Source organism: Cydia pomonella, chromosome 16 (genome assembly GCF_033807575.1).
Source record: "Cydia pomonella isolate Wapato2018A chromosome 16, ilCydPomo1, whole genome shotgun sequence".
Lineage (NCBI taxonomy): Eukaryota > Metazoa > Arthropoda > Insecta > Lepidoptera > Tortricidae > Cydia > Cydia pomonella.
This window is the reverse complement of record NC_084718.1, coordinates 9,091,963-9,107,172: the sequence shown is the minus strand read 5'-3', so window position 1 is coordinate 9,107,172 and position 15,210 is coordinate 9,091,963. Positions and strand designations below refer to the sequence as shown.

The 15,210-nt window shown below is 37.2% G+C and overlaps 1 protein-coding gene across 1 annotated transcript in view; it reads right to left on the bottom strand.

The window, feature by feature from the left end:
- The window catches only part of LOC133526103 (protein split ends), a 219,622-nt gene that overhangs the window by 83,867 nt on the left and 120,545 nt on the right, over window positions 1-15,210 (bottom strand). Inside the window, 1 exon segment of the mRNA XM_061862566.1 lies at window positions 5,798-5,986. Within this exon segment, the coding sequence (XP_061718550.1) occupies window positions 5,798-5,986 (189 nt within the window).

Genomic DNA, 15,210 nt, shown 5'->3' with positions numbered 1-15,210 from the left:
TGTTGCTACCGAACTTTTATTTTTTATATTTATTTTTATTTATTCATGAACAATATAATAATTGTATTTGAATATAACTACTTACTAAATTCCTTAAATCTAAGGTATAAATCTAATAATTATATAATCTAACACACAGATAAAAAAGATATCTTAATTCAAAACGCAAAACTCTCTTGCGCACGGTTGCTTTAATAAAATAATAAATTGCTTAGTCCAATAAAATATGTCTTGAGTTAAAAAGAACATATTTTTTTAAAGGAGAATAAAAATTATTTAGTTTTATCTTTACACATTTTTAAAGCGAATGGTAGTGATTTGAGTTAAGATATTAATTATTCGCCACAAGAAAAAAAAGTCTTAGCAAGAGATATAGCACGCTCTTAAAAAACGGTTTTATCTTGAGTAACTCTACCTCAAACCAAAAATATTACCAAATTCCAAAGAAGAAGCACCAAAATGTTGCTTTTAGACTTAAGTTTTTACGCAAGAGCGATTAATTCTTGGTTTGATGTTGTCAATATACAGTCAAGAGCCAAAGCTATTTAAAAGAAAAAAAAACCAAAACTTTGGTTTGAGACTTTTACATAAAATAGTATCAATAAATTTGATGAAGAGGACAAAAGCGCTGGTGGCCTAGCGGTAAGAGCGTATGACTTGCAATCCGGAGGTCGCGGGTTCAAACCCCGGCTCGTACCAATGAGTTTTTCGGAACTTATGTACGAACATTTGATATTCACCAGTCGCTTTTCGGTGAAGGAAAACATCGTGAAGTAACCGGGCTAATCCCAATAAGGCCTCTCTAGTTTAACCCTCTGGGTTGAAAGGTCAGATGACAGTCGCTTTCGCAAAAACTAGTGCCTACGCCAATTCTCGGGATTAGTTTCCAAGCGGACCCCAGGCTCCCATGAGTCGTGGCAAAATGCCGGGGCAACGCGAGGAAGAAGAAGAAGATGAAGAGGATTATTGTGAAAACTACAAAGATTTCAACGAAAGACGAAAATCATTTTAAGAAAATTCATTTTTTATTCAAGACATACTAAACTTGGCGCTAAGAGATTTCAGCTCTAGATATAAATAATATCATATTTCACATTGAGTAACGTACTCTTGAACCAATGCTTTTTCTTGTTTTTATGAAGAAATATAATTCTCAATTCAATTATGAGTATCTAACCCCAAGAAACAAAGTTTCTTGGCGCAAGTTTTTTAAGTATTGCACTAAGACAGTTAGGTTCAATTTAAAAAATACAATACTTAAAACAAAACTTAAACGCTCTTGGTGAGAATAATAGGCTTTTAAAAAAACTTTTTATAGCTCGGATAGAGAATTTAATTTTTTAGCTTAATTAATAAACTTTGAAATATTTTATATCTTGACGCAAGAATTTTATTGTTTCCTTATATAGGAAACACAAAATGTCTTGAACCAAGAGTATTTACTTGGCTGGAGAACTTTTTTTTTCTGTGCATGCAGAACAATATCAGACGTATTTATCTAAATTAATTACCAACTATCATTACGTAGGCAAATTACTATTTATTACTTATTATATGGTCTTCTTAAATACCTGTTATTGACAATTTCTTCATATTATTAAACGGCAAAATAACATGCTCAAAGATCTTTTGAAGGGCCGCCAGCCGCAGGTGTTCAGTCAACGTTTCAAAAATACAAACTACCATAACGAAATCCGTTTTTATTTTATGGTATCTAAAGTAGAAACATGCCCGATAACCGATAAACACATTCTGGGAGTCTGGGGCTTTCTACAAATCTAGTGATAAGGGTATTTGTTATTACAAGGGTTATTTTTTTTTACCCGTCGTCATTTGCTATCTCATTTACATTCCGTAGATGTGAAAGAGATAGCATACTTAAGTTTAAGAAGTTGGTGGTAGTTAGCCGGTAGGTTCGTGGAAATAAAAAAATCGAGATTGTTATAATCCTATCACAAACGTTCACGGCTAACATATGATGGAATCGACAGTATATCGATGTCGATGCAAGGTCACGCGGAATAGACTACCCGTCTCGCACTAACTATATTGATAAGAACAGGACGGGTAATCTTTCTCGCGTGACCTTGTGTCGACATACTGTCCATTCAATCATGTGCTAGCCGTGCTGATCTAATGTACATACTTGACAGGATGATGCATGACGTAAAGTCCACATACAGTTTCAGAAAAACATACGTATGCCAAATGATGACGATGACAAAGTGTGCAATCCAACAAGTTCCTCATTATCAACTGCAAATCCTGAGTTCATTACTTTAGCGTCTGAAATCTCTAAATTATATTATAAATGAAATACAATATTGAAAAATACCAATTCTATTTCCAACGTAATATTTTGTCTGAATCTGTAATTATTACTATCATAACATGACGCCCTTGGTTACCATCCAGTTCCGGCGTGGACCCTGGATACCATACAACATCAAAGTGTTTGCCAAGACACATCGAATGAGCCGATACACGGTGTCTTTATTTTGTTTTCGTTTAGGAGTTCCTTTGGCCACCTCCTGGCTCCATCATCAGGCCAGCTTCATGTCACCATAATATTGAACAGTCACCAAGTCCACCAGATACTCAAGTATAAGAAATTTGAGCCAAATCGAACGTCAGGAAGTGGTAGTAAATCGACTCGCAAGATTGACCTAACGAAAACTACAAACTTTATTCTAATTCTAAATAACATGTTATTCCACTAAAACCTTATTTAGAATAACTCCATTTCTGGAATAATTACTCCGTCTTTTATTCTTTATTTAAAATAAAAAATGCATTATTCATTCCATTTCATCTTATTTTAAAATAAAAAGTGATGGATTTATTCTTATACCATAGTCTTGGAATAAGAATAGAATTTCGGTTTTTATTCTAATTCTTATTCGAATTGATTTTTGCCCAAAACTGCTTATAACACGATTACGCTTACGCGACGCTTGGTGCCCAGAACTTTACGCGGCTCGTACTCGTAACGTTTTTACGATACGCTTGCGCGACGCTTACGTGACGCCTACGCTTACGCTCCGTATGCTGAGGGCCTTATTTGTAATTGTGCCGAGACTGCCGAGCTAGCATTTTATGGCTCAGCCATGATAGTATTGTGTGTTTCTTAAGACAAAAGTGGAGGACGTACAAACGTAGTCCTCGTTTTCCTCTCTGGATATTATCATTATTGAAAATGTTTTGACACAATTTGTTGTATATCAACCTCAGCTATGCCCCTACGTTTGATTTTTTTGTCAAATTTTTAATTATTGTAAGGATTAGAAGCATTTTAAATTTTGTATGAAATCTGTTTTTCGCTCCTCGTTTTCATAATAACACAAAAAACGAAAAAAGTCAAACGTAGGGGCATAGCTATTGTTAATATACATCAAATTATATAAAAATATTTTCCAAAAGATCAATATCCAGAGAGGAAAATGGAGACTACGTTTGTATGGCCTGGAACAGTTCAAATTTTAATTATCTCTTTTAAACTTCTTTTTTAATGAGTTTTCTTGGGAGTCCTTTTAAAATTTTGCAGTGAGAAGTGTCGCGCGCTTAGAGGACGGACCTGTGCTCGATTGTCAGGCGTTCGTTGCGTTCGTAACTATAGTCTGTATCTTTAGGTAGTTAAATAAATGTAAATGTGTTTTTCCATTTTCGGATACTTGAAACATTTATCAGTTAACCAACCAAATAGAAAACTGCCTGGATCTGTTCCTCCATCGCTCTAGCTTTAACCTATTTCATTTAATCATGTAATGTTTTCATCTACCCACATATGGCTAAATGTTCAATCTCGTTTTAGGTTCTTTACTAGGGCAAAGTAATAGCAAATATAACAAAACTAAATTACTATTGATGAATCAAATCATCCCGATATATTCTTATTTACAAAATAGCATGATTACTGCAGCTTTATTGTTATGTTGAGTAAGTAATATATCATAGTAAAACTTTAAAGTTTTAGCACATGGAGTTAAATTAACTTGAAGAATTTTCTTGCCTCATAAAATACCTAATTATGGTTTGTTTACATTGTTTTAAATACCTAAAGAGACAGACTATAGCTACGGAGTTCCGTGCTGTATACTGCGATTAGAAAATCTTAATAAAAGTACATTTTATGCAATATGCTTAACCACCGACTCTCGCTTATTGATAGATGTTACTTGAAATTACGTTACGTTTGCATTATTATTTTTGACCCGGATGAAGTCCAGATTCTTATGATGGAATCAGGAGTTCGTCATCAGAACTCCTAATCTACTCATTATAATTCCATCGTGTTTGGGCTCAAAAGATTTGCCCTGACGAGCACCATCGATCTACACGAGGTCCAGGGTCCCATGATGGAGTCAGGAGTTAGTCACCAGAACTCCTAATCTACTCATCATAACTTGATCATGTTTGGGCTCAATAGATTTGCCCTGACGGACACCATCGATCTAGATGAGGTCCAGGGTCTCATGATGGAGTCAGGAGTTGGCCACCAGAACTCCTCTACTCATCATAACTCCATCGTGTTTGAGCTCAAAGATTTGTCCTGATGAGCACCATCGATCTAGATGAGGTCCAGGGTCTCATGATAGAGTCAGGAGTTGGTCACCAGAACTCCTAATCTACTCATCATAACTCATCGTTGGGCTCAATAGATTTGCCCTGACGAGCACCATCAATCTGGATGAGGTACAGGGTCTCATGATGGAGTCAGGAGTTGGCCACCAGAACTCCTAATCTACTCATCATAACACCATCGTGTTTGGGCTGAATAGATTTGCCCTGATAAGCACCAGCGATCTAGATGAGTTCCAGGGTCTCATTATGGAGTCAGGAGTTGGTCACCAGAACTCCTAATCTACTCATCATAACTCATCCTGTTGGGCTCAATAGATTTGCCCTGACGAGCACCATCAATCTGGATGAGGTCCAGGGTTTCATGATTGAGTCGGGAGTTGGTCATCAGAACGGCAATTTTACTCATTATAACTCCATTATGGTTAGCCAACATGAACATCGTTTACGCTACGACAACGAAATGGTATTTGTCTCTCTATCGCACTAATACGAGCAAACGATTGGCATCTTGGCTAGGCACTATGGGTGCATAGCCAACATGCAGATCGATTACGATACGGCAGCGAAACACTATCTGACTCTCTATCGCACTAATATGCGCAAACAATTGACATCTTGGCTAGGCACCCTGGGTGCTTAGCCAACACAATTCAAGCTATACAATTCATGCTGTGACTTTCTTCAAATTTAGCCCTACGCGCATGTTCTTTATTTATACCTGCAGTCATTTACTATTTCATTTTCCATTGGTGTGAAAGAGACAGAACAAAGAGCAAGATTTATAGTACACTCTGTACACTAGTCTGTGCATGTAAAATAAGATAAAGAGTGCCACACAATTCAAGCTATACAATTCATGCTGTGACTTTCTTCAAATTTAGCCCTACGCGCATGTTCTTTATTTATACCTGCAGTCATTTACTATTTCATTTTCCATTGGTGTGAAAGAGACAGAACAAAGAGCAAGATTTATAGTACACTCTGTACACTAGTCTGTGCATGTAAAATAAGATAAAGAGTGCCCATATGATATAATACTAAAATTAATGTTGCTTAAAATTATATTGAAAACTATCAAGATTATTCTTGTCTGCATTGAAACGCGCGTCGCGTTGCCGGCGCTCGCGTACCGAGCGCGAACGCCATCTATCGAACGTTACTTCGTGAAATCGGAGAACGCTCTAAGGAATAAGGGCTCTTAAGGAACCGACGTTACCTTTCAACGTTAGAAGGAGGCGTGTTGTAGGGCGCGGTAGAATTTTTCCGCTGGTACCTGCCGTATGTGACTGGCGTGTTGCCGCGCCGGCAGTAGTCAGTGGCGCTGTCGTTGGTGCCCCGCCAGTTCGCCGGGGCAGCCGCCGTCGCCACAATCGCACACGGGTTGCTAGTGCTATCTTCGCCACCCCTGGAATAGAAACAGTAACATATATATTGTGATTGTCTAACGATACAGAACGCAACTGCCGGCGCTGCACTGTCGCCGTTAATGGTATAATCATTGAAATTCATTTTTTTTTTAAAACAATACAAAGCTACTGACTATTCACTATTTATACAAAATAACAAAAAAGTTTTCCCGACCAGCGTTTACAGACATAGTGTGCAGTAACAGCCCAAAAAGACCGAAGCCTGTGCTAGGGCTAGTTACAAATCTTGTGACATATTAGAGAGCGATCGGTATAGACAATCGTATTAGTGTGGGTAGCTAAAACCATTTTTTTTTTAATAAATAATACTGGCAATATATCTATACATTATATTTAAACAATCCCACTTTATCAGAGGCATCATAGTTTCCACGTTTAAAAAAATACTTTATAAATAGACTTAAATATACAATATTAATATTATTAATATACCGTAATATCTTACGGTCAGATATCTTAATATACTTATAATACTATAAAAATATTATTGATGAATATTATTCGAGCAAATGCTTACGTAATATTCGCTTGAAAGAAAATGAAAGTCTCAGCACACGGAACGTAAACGTAGGCGTCGCGTAAGCGTATCGTAAAAACGTTACGAGTACGAGACGCGTAGTTCTGCCAGCCTAGCCAAGGTGACAATCGGTATCGCTACGACAACGAAACACTTAGTGTCACTCTATCACTCTTCCATATTAGTGCGACAGTGACAGTTGCGTTTCGATCGCTACGGAGAGTAAGCGATTTGCACGTTGGCTACGCAGCCTGGGCACCAAGCGTCGCGTAAGCGTAATCATATTATAAATTAAATCCTATTAGTTGAAATCATGGCGTCATTGGCGTCAGATGTCCTCGGCGGATTTATCGATGATCTTGCTTTCTCGTCAGATGAAGATTTTTTATTGATTGAGATTTTATGCAAATAAAAAATTGTTTAAAATACAAGACTGTAGGTGAACAAAGGTACGATACCAGACTATACATAGAAACATTTTAAACAGTCAGCCATTCGATAGATGTTTAATATACTCGTAAACCTTATAATAAAGCCTTTAAGCCTATAAAGCTAGACTTTCATGGGTCGCGGCCGATGCGTCAGTCGCGCGCGGCCACTGGCATTGGTGAGTGTCCGTCTAGTGCAGTTTTGTGTGATCTTCAATGACTTCTAAAAAATATATTTTGCTAGCGATGCTAGGAGAAGAAGAGCATGACGATTTGCTATTGTTACATTATTTCAAGCAAAGAAATCCAATTTTCAGGAACAGAAATGATGAAGGATTTTATCGTATTTTGATAGAGAGACACTTAAAATCTGATGAAGAGAAATTCAGTAAGTTTTGTCGATTAAATAAAAGGCAATTTAATTTTGTTTTGTCTTTAATATATGACGAAATCAAACCAAAAACATAAAACAATCTGTCCCGAAGAGAAGTTATAATCCTTTGAAAAAAGGTCGTATAAAAAAGTGTGTTGCGCTACCAAATTGATAAGAATTTCTTCTTCTTGCAAAGAAAATAATGCAATGTTCGCCATTTTTGACCGCGCGTCACGCGTCATACACAGACCAACCGAACACGACCGTCGTACTGACGCGAGCCGCGCGCGACTCGAGCCGCTACCCTCGAAAGTGGCGCCTAAGACATTTAGTAAAACAATATAAGTGTCAGGTTTGATACCTCTTGGTACTGTAAAATTACTTTGAACGGGTGAGGCCGGGAGGGGGGGTAATGATGATCACATGATGATGGACTTGTTGGAGACAATCATCGACAGTAAGCTGAAATGGAAAAAAAGGTTTGGATTCCGAAAATAAATATTTTCCTTTTATCTTTTTGCCCGCGGCTTCGCCCGCGAATTAGGCAAAAAAAAACAACGGGTTGCACTCCGGGAGTGCCGGCAGAAGTGAAAACTTGAATATTAACGTTGTGCATTTTTGAAATTTTGGAGAAATTGAGTAGCAGTTTTATAAAAAGAGATAATTCTCTATTATACCTACGTAAATAAAATTAAGTGTGGAAGATATTTTGAAATGCGAATTTTAGTGTTAAGTAATATATAACAAAAAGATACAATACAACACAATTAACAAAGATTAAACCTCTTTAATCGTTATGACAGCACTTTGATTATGAAGAAAACAAAATGTCACACTTGAGTGAGATACGATTTTTCAAAGGTAACCAGGCTTCGATGACATTCAATTTGCACGTCACCATGATGTTACGTGTCCGTCTTACGAATTTTCAATCTGACGGTCACGTGACACCTGACGCCCTGACGCGAGTTAAACATTTTTTCCTCATCACAAAAAGTGCACAGCGCCGCTAAAGAAAAGTTATCACTTCAAAAAGGTTCTCAGTTTGACCCGTATGTTTGTATGAACGCATGAAGGTGTGTATGTTTGTCCGCGGTTATTAGATTTAGAATCATGTTCTGAAAAAATGCATGAGGTGTTCAACAACTCTATACTTGTTAAAGTACTTCCTTATGAACAACATTTTTTGCCATGTTTGAAGGTGGTAGCAATAGAACCAAACTTTGAGGTGAACTTACAACCGTGGGAGAAACAGTCCTGTCGTAGGTCTACTCCGGTGAATTAGAGAGTTTGCCCCTGCGACTTGTTTATGCACATGGCGAAACAGACCTTCAGGGGAAACTAGAGCCTTTTGAAATCAAAGTGAAGATAAGTACAAAAGAGAATTAGTAAAAATAATGCATGGAAAAAGCCTATATAATACCTACAGTATAAATAACAAACTGAACCAAAGAGTCACACCTACCTACACAAACTTACCTACTATAGGTATATGTACTAAGGAAATGTAAACCTACTAAGAAAAAAGTAAGAATAAGGACTATTAATAACTCTATGCAGGGGGCGTCACTACCACAATCCATCAAAATCTAAGTCTACCGCGAAACAAAAAAATCGAAATTTCGTTATCTAACCTCTCTATCACTCTTGCGTGTTCGAGCGATTAAGAGGAATTCCTAGTTGCGATTTTTCCATACAAACGCTCTCGACTGATTCCTCCCTGGATTTTTAACCTAAGGCAGTGATTTTTTCAAATTAGATCAATATCATCAATATCTGTGCCGCTATGTTTTGCTTTTTTGGATTATTTTATTTTGAAGAAAGATACAGCGCCTCGAAAATCGCAAAAACGGCTCAATTGAATTGGCTGTAAAAAAAGGCACAGTATACAAATATGACAAAAAATATCCAAAAAATCAAAACATAGCGGCATAGATTATTTCTTCCTCTTGCAATTTCCAAAATTTCATAATGATTAGTTACGTTTTGGAGGAGGAAACAGTCGAGAGCGAAACCTCGATTTTTGAGTTTTTTGCGAGTGAATTTCGGTCCGAGCTGCAGTTGTCCTTATCGCACGAATTGGAGGCGGAGACAGTTTCTAAATATACGTACACAGAAGGAATAGTGATGGGCATAACATCCTTATTAGGGATTGCAGAACCGGTACTGTTTTAAAGAACCGAGATTCCCGGTACTTTTGGAACTGGTCTAATTATTTCATTATTTTAAATAAAACGACAGCATTTTGCGATTTGACCACCTTTCGTATTATAATTTAATAATCACATTTTCTTTTATTACGTAGTAGGCAATTTTTTTTAGAAATATAATATTTTACATTGCTCACACTTGTGCGTCACAAGTAAAATATAACTACTTTGATGTTTGCCACTAGATAGCAAATTTAATGAAATTACATTGACGAGGGGATTTATATATAAGTATCGCAGTCGTATTGTATAATCCGCCGTATTACATTACGGCTAGCCGATATCAAAATAAGGGCCATTTTGAAATGCGGCGGTTCAACGATTAAGGTATGTTGGGTAAATACCGGATGCGGGTGAAGAACGTAGGACATTCATTTCCCCCTAATTTGGCTTTATTTTTTAATGTTGGCAACATTGTGTAAGACGCCATTTCATTGCGCCTCGACTGTCAGTGTCCCCGCGTCGCTCAGGGAGTCGGGCTTGTGCTATGTGCAATCACAGAGAGCAAGGTAAATTTCGCGATTTCTTCCTTCTATCCGATCTTCGCTCTGTAATTTATTTTGCGTATTGTGATGAAACTGTGTTTGTTTTTGTAATTGTGTTAACAGACCTAGCACTGCTGTAGACCGATATCCGATCTTGACCCTTCCAGGTAAAGATCGGATCGGAGACCAGAAACAATCAGATCTTTACCTATTTAAAAAACAGCAGTGATTATCAAACTTTAAATTTTCTTCAATTTACCTACTGACCTTAATTATCACATTTATTGTTTTCTTGATCACACTTTCGTACCATTATTTTTATCCAGTACCACTACCAGTAAAATAGATAGCAAATGAGCAATTTTTCGCAATAAAGTACCTACACATACGGATGCATATGTAGATGTGCACGCATACATACATTGCTAGTTTCGGATACAAAATAGAGATAGGGCTTCGAAATTAGTTTCCTTAAAATGCTTCAAGAGGGCTCTCTTTTCCTATATATTTACTTTACTCTTTACCTTGACCTTTTTAAAGAACTACTTAGTCTTTTTGATTTCTAAGTTTGATTCTTATTTTTTTGGCGACCTTCATTAAAAATGACTGGGCACGATTATTTTTTATTTTGATTTTTGTCCCTCCTACTTACGTATTTAATATCTTCCAGTACATTCCATTCAATAAACAATACATTTACACTTTCCCTAAACCTGTACAGTTCACGAAATCTTAAATTGTCAAAACTTCGCAACGTATCTATTATTTTAGTGGTTTTTAGGGTTCCGTAGCCAAATGGCAAAAAACGGAACCCTTATAGATTCGTCATGTCCTTCTGTCTGTCCGATTATGTCACCGCTACTTTTTTCCGAAACTATAAGAGCTATACTGTTCAAACTTGGTAAGTAGATGTATTCTATGAACCGCATTAGGATTTTTACACAAAAATAGAAAAAAAAAACAATAAATTTTGGGGGTTCCCCATACTTAGAAAGATTTTTTGAGTTTCAGTTCTAAGTTAGAACTGAAACTCAAAAAATCTTTTTTCATCAAACTCATACGTGTGGGGTATCTATGGATAGGTCTTTAAAAATGATATTGAGGTTTCTAATATCATTTTTTTCTAAACTGAATAGTTTGCGCGAGAGACACTTCCGAAGTGGTAAAATGTGTCCCCCCCCCACCCCGTAAATTCTAAAATAACAGAATGAAAAATATAAAAAAAATATATGATATACATTGCCATGCAAACTTCCACCGAAAATTGGTTTGAACGAGATCTAGTAAGTAGTTTTTTTTTAATACGTCATAAAATAATTTTTTTTTTTTCTTGCATCAATTGCATACGTGTGGGATATCTATGGATAGGTCTTCAAAAATGATATTTAGGTTCCTAATATCATTTTTTTCTAAACTGAATAGTTTGCGCGAGAGACACTTCCAAAGTGGTAAAATGTGTGTCCCCCCCCCCCTGTAACTTCTAAAATAACAGAATGAAAAATCTATAAAAAATGTATGATATACATTACCATGCAAACTTCCACCGAAAATTGGTTTGAACGAGATCTAGTAAGTAGTGTTTTTTTGATACGTCATAAATGGTACGGAACCCTTGATGGGCTAGTCAGACTCGCACTTGGCCGCTTTTTTTATTACTTCGGGTAAACCTTACAATAAGAGGTTTCTTAGCACATTGTTTACTTATCAAATTGCCTTATGACATAGGTATCAAAGTTTGAGAGCCACAATTTTACCAATTTTTGTATCAGGGTTAAGATCGGATACAAAAGGGTAGACACCGGACCTATTTCTTTGTGATACCTTATTCTCTTTCCATTGGAAGCAACTTTTTTTCACCATCCAATGTTCTCCCTTGATGGCAAAACACTCGTTACCCTAAAAAAAAGTATGTCTCATCTTTACACAGGTACAAAACTAAAACCGTTCTATATTGAAGATTACCAAAATTCAGGCCGAATCTACGGTTATTATTTAACGATTCGCTACGTACTTCAAGAATCTGTCACGTGCTGAGATCTCTAAAAAACATTTTTTCACGAGTTCTCTCAATTGGTCCCAAAATTGTCCGGCATTATCCCAACATACTTTACCCAGATTGTCATTGCGATACGTTCTTCAATAAGGCGGCCCAAGTTTAGCCCCATCGTACTACAAGTTAAATAGATTGTAGTTTAACCATAGGTATATTTTATACCTACTTACAAAATTTCACAACACACCATGATCACTCCCAACTTACTGATACGGATAGGTACAGCCAAGTGTAAAAATATGGGTGTACACATCTTACTCAAAAATATGTCCCATAGCATCTTATTCCAGTGTAATAAGAGCGTAGTACCATATTTATGAGACGATTCTTTCGATACATATTTTTGCACTTGACTGTACGATGACAACCGAAGCTGAGACATCATTCTTTTTTGCAGTTTTTACCTATATGGTAATTAATATCAATCAATCATTTATTATTTCGTCATCATAGGTGTAAAATACATTTAGTACAGGTGATAGGGTGTTTGGTATTAGGGTGTAATAGATACAGTATAATATAAAAATGAAAAACAATATTACGTGGTAACAACAAAAACAACTTGTGTCGGGCAGCGCAGAATAAATTCCGTCCGGCTCGCGGGCGATGTCGACGGAACGGCGCGCAATGAGAGAGCGCACGAGTCTCGCGTCTGTGTGCGCGCACTCACACTTAGATAGCTCCGGCTCCCGCCCACCGCAGCGCGACAGAAACATAGCTTCAAAAATTCGAGATTTGAAAAGTTGCTCAGCTAGGAATTGCTCTTAAAAGGCAGATAACTAAATTTCGGTTTTCACGTTTCCCGGTATGCCCTTTGAATCCTTGATGCATAAGTGTCATTTAATTATCCGTGAACACTTGTCAAAACACAGTTTAAGCTCAGTATGTATAAGTTACTCTAAGGTTTTCGATAGGTGCTAGTGCTGCACTCTGGCGGCAGAATATTGCACTGCGACAAACAACAAAAGTGAAATAATAAAGACACCTAACTACCAACCAAAGGTAAAGAAGAACGTTAAATAACAGATTAAACTATTAAAACATTTTTTTTTCGCATTTATTGCATATTGATTATGTTCATTGTTGTAAGTTACTGTTTCCTGCTACCCAAATTTTGTCTGGAAGAGATTGCTTTTTAGCGATAAGACCGCCTTTTTTATACTACGTCGGTGGCAAACAAGCATACGGCCCGTCTGATGGTAAGCAATCTCCGTAGCCTATGTACGCCTGCAACTCCAGAGGAGACACATGCGCGTTGCCGACTCTAGCATTCCCCCCTCGTTGAGCTCTGGCAACTTTACTCACCGGCAGGAACACAACACTATGAGTAGGGTCTAATGTTATTTGGCTGCGGTTTTTCTGTAAGGTGAAGGTACTTCCCCAGATGGGTTCCGCTCTAGATCTGGAATGACATCCGCTGTGCTGTGCCCTACCACACAAAGCGAGATGACATTCACAATGCCCATACCTCTCTTATGGACGTAGTTTAAGGACGTACCCGGGTCCAAAGGACGTACCCGGGTCCGCCTGTTGTTACCTAATTGTAATTTGTATTCTCCTTTTCAATATGTGGCGTACAATAATAGTACATTACGCAACTCGTGGCGATTTAAAACACTCCCTTCAGTCGTGTTTTAATTTATCGCCACTCGTTTCGAATTTCCTATTTTTCGCACTTGTATCGTACAACGTTTTACAGTACATATGGCCCTTTAAATGTTCGACACAGCAACGTAATATGCTAATTTTCGCACTAGTGCGGTAAAGTAGCACCATATGTACTGTAAAGAATATTTATTATTATTTCCTTTATTTATCTTCCTTCTTATGTTAGGCTTTTTACAACATGAATATAAAAGTAAAATACAAAAACACGTACAAAAACAATAGAAAAGCATATAAACATATTATAAAAACCTAACCTAAGGTGCCGCCAGCAGCGGGGCAGGGCCCAAGCTGCCGGTGGTCAGGGCCGCAGAGAGAGGAACCGCCGGACTAAAGCATAGTTCATATAGAATTGGTACGCACTAGAAGATTGTTATTTTTTTAAGTTAATAAAATAAGAAAGTTATGAATGGTGAATTTTAAATAGTAATGTATTTAGCTTTCAAATATGTATAAATTAAAAAAAATCTCTGGTATGTTAATAATTACGAACTGTTTTCATAATGGACCCCCGTCATTTTCTGCACAACACTTTTGTCGACATTTTTGGCGTGTTGATTTCTTGTAGATCGCAATGAATTGATACCCTGGACAATTTGACTAGTCTTATTTAAGAGCAATTCCTAGCTGAGCAACTTTTCAAATCTCGAATTTTTGAAGCTATGTTTCTGTCGCGCTGCGGTGGGCGGGAGCGGGAGCTATCTAAGTGTGAGTGCGCACACACAGACGCGAGACGTGAGCGCTCACTCATTGCGCGCCGTTGCGTCGACATGTCGACGTCGCCCGCGAGCCGGACGGAATTCATCCTGCGCTGCCCGAAGCAAGTTGTTTTTGGTCTCATATCACAGATCTCATATTTTGATCACATAATATTGTTTTTCATTTTTATATTATACTGTATCTATTAATTACCATATAGGTAAAAACTGCAAAAAAGAATGATGTCCCTGCTTCGGTCGTCGTCGTACAGTCAAGTGCAAAAATATGTATCGAAAGAATCTTCTCATAAATATGGTACTACGCTCTTATTACACTGGTATAAGATGCTATGAGACATATTTTTGAGTAAGATGTGTACACCCATATTTTTACACTTGACTGTACCTATCCGTGACAGTAAGTTGGGTGTGATCAATGATCATGGTGTGTTGTGAAATTTTGTAAGTAGGTATAAATATATGGTTAAACTACAATCTATTTTACTTGTAGTACGATGGGGCTAAACTTGGGTCGCCTTATTGAAGAACGTATCGCAATGACAATCTGAGTAAAGTATGTTGGGGTAATGCCGGACAATTTTGGGACCAATTGAGAGAACTCGTGAAAAAACGTTTTTTCAAGATCTCAGCACATGATAGATTCTTGAAGTACGGAGCAAATCGTTAAATAATAACCGTAGATTCGGCCTGAATTTTGGTAATTTTCAATATAGAACGGATTCAGTTTTGTACCTGTGTAAAGATGAGACATA